Source organism: Neoarius graeffei, chromosome 8 (assembly GCF_027579695.1).
Source record: "Neoarius graeffei isolate fNeoGra1 chromosome 8, fNeoGra1.pri, whole genome shotgun sequence".
Taxonomy (NCBI): domain Eukaryota; kingdom Metazoa; phylum Chordata; class Actinopteri; order Siluriformes; family Ariidae; genus Neoarius; species Neoarius graeffei.
This window is the reverse complement of record NC_083576.1, coordinates 1,756,307-1,763,198: the sequence shown is the minus strand read 5'-3', so window position 1 is coordinate 1,763,198 and position 6,892 is coordinate 1,756,307. Positions and strand designations below refer to the sequence as shown.

Genomic DNA, 6,892 nt, shown 5'->3' with positions numbered 1-6,892 from the left:
GATTACACCAATTCGTCACACTTCCGTTCGGGCTGTTTGGGGCGCCTGCTACGTTTCAGTGGCTGATGGACCGGGTCCTCCGCCCCCACGCCACCTATGCGGCCGCCTACCTTGATGACATCATCATCTATAGTAATGACTGGCCGAGGCATCTCGAACATCTGAGGGCCGTCCTTAGGTCACTGAGGCGAGCGGGTCTCACAGCCAACCCGAAGAAGTGTGCGATTGGACAGGTGGAAGTACAGTATCTGGGCTTCCACTTGGGCAACGGGCACGTGAGGCCCCAAATTAACAAGACCGCAGCAATTGCGGTCTGTCCGAGGCCCAAGATCAAGAAGGGGGTGAGACAGTTCCTGGGGCTGGCTGGCTATTATCAGAGGTTTATACCTAATTATTCGGACGTCACCAGCCCGCTGACTGATCTCACTAAAAAGGGGGCACCAGATCCGGTCCAGTGGACGGAGCAATGCCAGCGGGCTTTTTCTGAGGTAAAAGCCGCACTGTGTGGGGGGCCACTTTTACACTCCCCTGACTTTTCTCTCCCCTTTATATTACAGACCGATGCGTCGGACAGAGGGTTGGGGGCGGTTTTGTCCCAGGAGGTGGAGGGGGAGGACCGCCCAGTCCTATACATCAGCAGGAAGCTGTCAGTGCGTGAGGGGCGCTACAACACCATAGAGAAAGAGTGCCTGGCAATCAAGTGGGTGGTCCTCGCCCTCCGTTACTACCTGCTGGGGCGCCTTTTCACCCTCTGTTCGGACCACGCGCCCCTCCAGTGGCTCCACCACATGAAGGATGCCAATGCGCAGATCACCCGTTGGTATGTGGCACTCCATCCCTTTAATTTCAAGGTGGTCCACAGGCCGGGGGCGCAGATGGTCGTGGCGGACTTCCTCTCCCGTCAAGGGTCGGGCAGTGGGGGTATGTGGCAGCAGGGGCATGGCCAAGCGCCGGTCTGTGACAGGAGGGCGGAGTCAGGGAAGGTAGTGGCAGAATCACTACACCTGTTGTCAATTAACCTGTGTTTGTGTCTTCCTAGTGACCGCGCCCTATAAAGAGAGAGAGAGAGCAGAGGAAGGGAGCTCTCTCTCCCCAGCCAGACGACTTGTGTGTGTGTGTGCGTGCATGGCTGAGAGAGTCTCGTTTGCATCTGAAAAGAGCAAAAATAAACAGTGATTGAATTTATTCTGGCCTGCCGTCTTTCTGTGCTCCTCCCCCTCCTACGAACTGCCACACTCTGCTGTTTGTATTAATGATGAATTTCACTGAAACTCAGGATAGATGTGTTATGGTTATGATTCACTCTGTTTAAATGAAACGAAACACTTTGAGTCATCTGTTTGCTTGACTGAATGAAAGACTGAATGTCTCAGGCATCAACAAATCAGAAAACAGTTTCCTGCTCAATAGTTAACTGTATATTTGTGAAATCTGCTTTCAAGTGCTTTGAGTCTCTGAATCGTTTTTGACTGAGATTCGTTCATCTGCTGCGCATCAGACAGATACAGTACGTTTCATGTGTCCAATTATCACCTCATTTCATTTTTGATTTTAAATTTAAAGAAAATATTCTGCTGTAAAGGTGTCAGATTGATCTTGTTTCAGCCACCGGATGTCTCAGCGTGTCCCTGTCCTTATCGTTCATGTTCCAGAAGAATGCCAGGGTTTTATTTTCTCCAAAATACACATAAATATGTTGTAATCATCTCTCTTTGCTCATGTTGTTTCAGGTTCTCAAGAGTTCATGTTCATCATCACAAACAGAACTATTGCAGAAAAGGACAAGAAGCAAATTCAAGCAGCCACCACGGTTCTCCTGGTTCCTCTTCTCTACCTCATCTCTTTCGTGTTTGGTTTCCCCTCTAACCTTCTGGCGCTGTGGGTTCTTCTCTTCCACACAAAAAAGTTTCCATCCACCATTCTGTTAGTGAACCTCACCTGCTGCGACCTTCTTCTTCTCCTCATGCTTCCCTTTCGCATCATCTACCACTTCCAGGGAAACAACTGGATGTTTGGCGAAGGCTCCTGCCGCTTGCTAATCGCTCTGTTTTATGGGAACATGTACGGCTCGGTGGTTTGCCTGGCACTCATCGCTGTGGACCGTTACGTGGCTGTGGTGCATCCGTTTGGTGCCAGAATGCTACGGAGCGTCAAGACGTCCATGTTGATGAGCGTGATGGTGTGGACCATGGTGCTGATTGCAGCTGTCCCTATGCTCGCTTCACGTCAATCTTACTTCATCAAAGACCTTTCGATCACAACTTGCCATGACGCTCTTCCTGAAGAGGAACAGAAGAAGTACATGGTGCCATATTTTGCCACACTCTTCTTCCTCTGCTTTCTCATCCCGCTATTTGTTGTTGTCTTCTGCTACAGCGCTGTACTGCGCACCCTAGTGGCCGCTGGTGCTCGCTACACCCACGCAACCCGAGTCACGGCACTCATGTTGGTGGTTTTCATCGTCTGCTTGCTCCCCAGTAACGTTCTCCTGCTCATGCATTACTCCAAATGGTTATACTCACCTAAGAGCACGAAAGGTCATGATGGTAGCTCTGACAACTCCGACCAACTCTACGTGCCCTACATGATCAGTCTCGCTATCAGCACCTTTAACAGCTGCATCGACCCCTTTATCTTCTACTATGTCTCCGAGGACTTTAGAGGAAAAGTGGGAAAGTTGCTGTGCTGCACAAAAAACAGCTACAAATCTTCTTCTGGAAGTTCCTCAGGGACGACAAGGTCAAAGGTCACGCTGTTGTCGGAAAAAAGTAAAGGACTTTCAGAGAAAGATACCATAAACTTGTAAAGTGGTCAAGGGGAGGAGTCACGATGACAAGAACGTAGACAAAAATTAAACACTCGACTTTAATATGAGTCCGTAGAGCTTTTGTTAGTGAGCTGCCAGGCATTATATCTTGTTTGCACCTGTGCTAGCATGCTATGTAGCTACATATCTAATAACAAAGTGCATTTATAAATAACTAGCATGCTAAGTCTAAAGTTAGTTTACAGTAATCTCAAAACAAAAGGATAAAGACACTGATTTTAACCGTAAAGGCGTAAAACTGGAGTGAAATGGAATCAGAAGATGAGTGTCGGATAACTCAGTGTGTGTGGTGTGTTGTTCTGGATAAACAGTTTGTGCACATGTGATGATTCTGTATGAACAGGAAGATGTGTGTGTATAAATGTTTTAAATCTGTTTAATGAAGAATGTAACAGTCGTCTGTGATTAATGAAGAGACTGATGATGTGTTCATGAAGGATGAAGAGAAGGTTATGATGCGTACAGAGTGTTCGACTGTAAAAGGTAAAGTTATCGTGTTTGACTAAAGGATCGTCTTTAGGATTTTTAATGACCGTGATGTATTCTGGATGCTGATCATCAGTGACGCGTTTGAAGAAGAGCTGCATCGTGGATGCCAAAGGGGTGGAAAGTGACTGCTCTTCTTTCTCTACCTTTAAATCTGAGTGAAAGACTTTTTCACTTCAGAGCATATTTCTCTTCCTCCTTTCCTGCTCATTCCTCCCTTTCTTTTAAACTCCCTCCCATGTTTAACATGCGACAGGATTTCAGCGTGTGTTCGAGAGGCGAGAGGAACACACATGGTTCCTTGGATTTTTATGGGTATTCTGTGGTTCCTCAATGTTTCTGGAGAATTTATCAACCCAGTAATGAGAGGCAGAACCACAGAGTTACTGTAAGCACAGAGAACAAAACAATATATAAATATATAAATGTGTAACTGTACTTGTAGTATATTCCTGTATATGGACACAATATGGGAAAGAAAATAAAAGACTTGGCTTCATTTGACAAACACAAGTTTATGCAAACGACTTTTCCTTAGTCACCAGTTTTATCTTCGCCGAATCTGTCTGATCAAAGTCACATGAAAAGTTTGTGCAAATTTATTCGTAACATTCTCACAACCTGACAAAAAGATTTGTCATGATTTGTTCTCGTGTTTTATTTCATTAAAGGAATTCTGCACTTGTTCTCGCCTCCACTCTGCACTCATGACACATTCTTAGAACAACAGTGTTCCTCCAGGGTTCCTCAAGGGGTTCTTTGTGTATTACAGGTTGATGAAATCCTCCTCAGCGTGGATCTATCAGAGAAACACTGATGTAGAACTGTAAGGGTTCTCCCAGAGGAACAACTGAACTACAGACATCACACACATTATCTCATCTCATCTCATTATCTGTAGCCGCTTTATCCTGTTCTACAGGGTCGCAGGCGAGCTGGATCCTATCCCAGCTGACTACGGGTGAAAGGCGGGGTACACCCTGGACAAGTCGCCAGGTCATCACAGGGCTGACACATAGACACAGACAACCATTCACACTCACATTCACACCTACGCTCAATTTAGAGTCACCAGTTAACCTAACCTGCATGTCTTTGGACTGTGGGGGAAACCGGAGCACCCGGAGGAAACCCACGCGGACACGGGGAGAACATGCAAACTCCGCACAGAAAGGCCCTCGCCGGCCACGGGGCTCGAACCCGGACCTTCTTGCTGTGAGGCGACAGCGCTAACCACTACATCACCGTGCGCACGAACAATCACTCGTGAAATGTAATTTACATTTATCTGTTAGACAATAATTTTTATATCCGTTATAAATATAAATGAATAAATTAATAAAAAATAAAATCAATAACCTCCACTTCCTCTCTTTATTTTTTTACCTTCTTCCTCTTCCTTTCTTTCACTTTTTCCCTCCATTTCATTGTTACTCTTCCTTCCTCAACCTCATCTTCCTCTTTATTTACTTCCTCTTTATTTACTTCCTCTTTATTTACTTCCTCTTTATTTACTTCCTCTTCTGGATACTTTTCATCTTCAATCTTCATTCTTTTCATAATAATTCTTTCTTTCTTTCTTTCTTTCTTTCTTTCTTTCTTTCTTTCTTTCTTTCCCTTTTTTCCTTCATTTCCTCTTCCTCTCCCCGAGGTCTGTTCTCCTCATCCTTATCCCACCCCTCATCTTCCTCTTTTACTTCCTCTTTGTTTTCTCCTTGACTGTTTGTCTTCTTTGTGATTATGCTCTTCTTCATCCTCTTCCTCACTGTTCTTTTCATCTTCCCCTTCATTCTTTTCCTGTCCTTCTCTCTATCCTCCTCATGCTCTTTCTCTTTTACCTTTTATTTCTTCCCCACTTCACTTTCACTTTGATCAGGCTCATCATCCTCTTGTCCTTCCTCCTCTTCTATCTTCTTTCCTTCTCCCAGTCTTCATCTTTATTTTCATTTTCTCTGCTGTTAATTGACTTCAAGATGAAATTTGTCTTTAATTTTACACAAAATGTTACAGAAACTCAGCTCTGTGTGTGTGAGATGAGGATGAGGAGCTGATGTGATGCTGGGAGGAGAGACAACAGGCGCACACACACACACACACACACACGCACACACACACACACACACACACGCGCACACACACACACACACACACACACACACACACACACACACACACACACACACACACACACACACAGAGACACACCCCAAACTCAGATCAGCAGCTGTAGGAGTCGTTTGAACTCAACACCCTCAACATTAAACACAGCAGAAGGGAAAAGAGTCGCCACGTAAAGGAAGTGAAGAAGAAGGAGAAGCTTTTTCTTATTCCTGATTTGGAAAATTCTGAAGTTTTTATTTCTACAATAATAACAATAAAAGAGAGAGAGAGAGAGAGAGAGAGAGAGACTCATCTACCCAGCAAAATGTCAGTTGCTGTGTCTAATAGCTGTGTTGTGTTTTTTGTCCTCGTCTCCATCCTGTCTCTCACTCACGTCTCATCTACAGACACTGAGAACTTCAACTACTTCACAATTCCAGAATGTAAGTTTATTACTTTCACTTCCTTCTGAAATTTATCATTAATGTGTAATAAAACACTCAGTAATATTGAAATAGAGTCTGAGTTTATCTGAACTTTAGTTTATCTATAAAAAAATTAAATAAAATAAAAAAACCTGGGATGTATTACCAAATGAAGTGTGTGTGTGTGTGTGTGTGTGTGAGGAGGAGCTGATGTCATGCTGGGAGGAGAGACAACAGGCACATACATGCATGTACACACACACACATTTTTGAACCAACTGATCAGAGTGAACATGCACACACACGCACACACACACACACGCACGCACACACACACACACACACACACACACACACACACATTTTTGAACCAACTGATCAGAGTGAACATGCACACACACGCACACACGCACGCATGCATGCACACACACACACACACACACACACACACACACACACACACACACACACACACACACACACATTTTTGAACCAACTGATCAGAGTGAACATGCACACACACGGCAAGGCAAGTTTATTTATATAGCACATTTCATACACAATGGCAGTTCAATGTGCTTTACAGAAGTAAAAACAAAAACAGTAAACAATAGAGAAATAAAATTACATAAAATAATTTTATTTTTATTCTAAAACAATTAATTAAAAGAATTAAAAGAATTAAAAAAATAAGAATTAAACAATAGTAGAAATAAAATAATAAAATGAAGTAGTAGTTCAAATAGGAGGAGAAAAAAGAAACCAGCAGAATAGAATAAAGAATAAAATAGAATAAAGTTAAAGTTAAAGTAAATATAAAACATGCAGAGAAAGTAAAGATTATAAAAAATGTAAAGACAATATTAATTATTTAACAGAAAGCATCTGAAAACAGCTTGGTCTTTAACCTAGATTTGAAGCTGCCAACAGCAGGAGCATTTTTTTTTTTTTTTTTTTTTTTTTAATATGTTTATTGGACAAACCACAAAGAGAATCACAGTCAAAGTATAAAATGTTTACAGGCCATGGGTTTGTTTTTGTTTTTAAATCAAGA

General features: G+C 43.2%; 2 protein-coding genes across 2 annotated transcripts in view; both read left to right on the top strand.

Moving 5' to 3' along the window:
* Positions 1–868: 868 nt before the first annotated feature.
* On the top strand, positions 869–4,208 carry LOC132890383 (proteinase-activated receptor 4-like). Its single transcript, XM_060927198.1, has one exon. The coding sequence runs from the start codon at positions 1,745–1,747 to the stop codon at positions 2,804–2,806; it is 1,062 nt and encodes a 353-aa protein (XP_060783181.1). The 5' UTR covers positions 869–1,744; the 3' UTR covers positions 2,807–4,208.
* A 589-nt stretch (positions 4,209–4,797) lies between these two features.
* Positions 4,798–6,892, top strand: part of LOC132890381 (proteinase-activated receptor 4-like) — a 41,327-nt gene continuing 39,232 nt past the window's right edge. Inside the window, exon 1 of the mRNA XM_060927197.1 lies at positions 4,798–5,856. Within this exon, the coding sequence (XP_060783180.1) occupies positions 5,739–5,856 (118 nt within the window). The 5' untranslated portion in view covers positions 4,798–5,738. The remainder of the gene's footprint in view (positions 5,857–6,892) is intronic.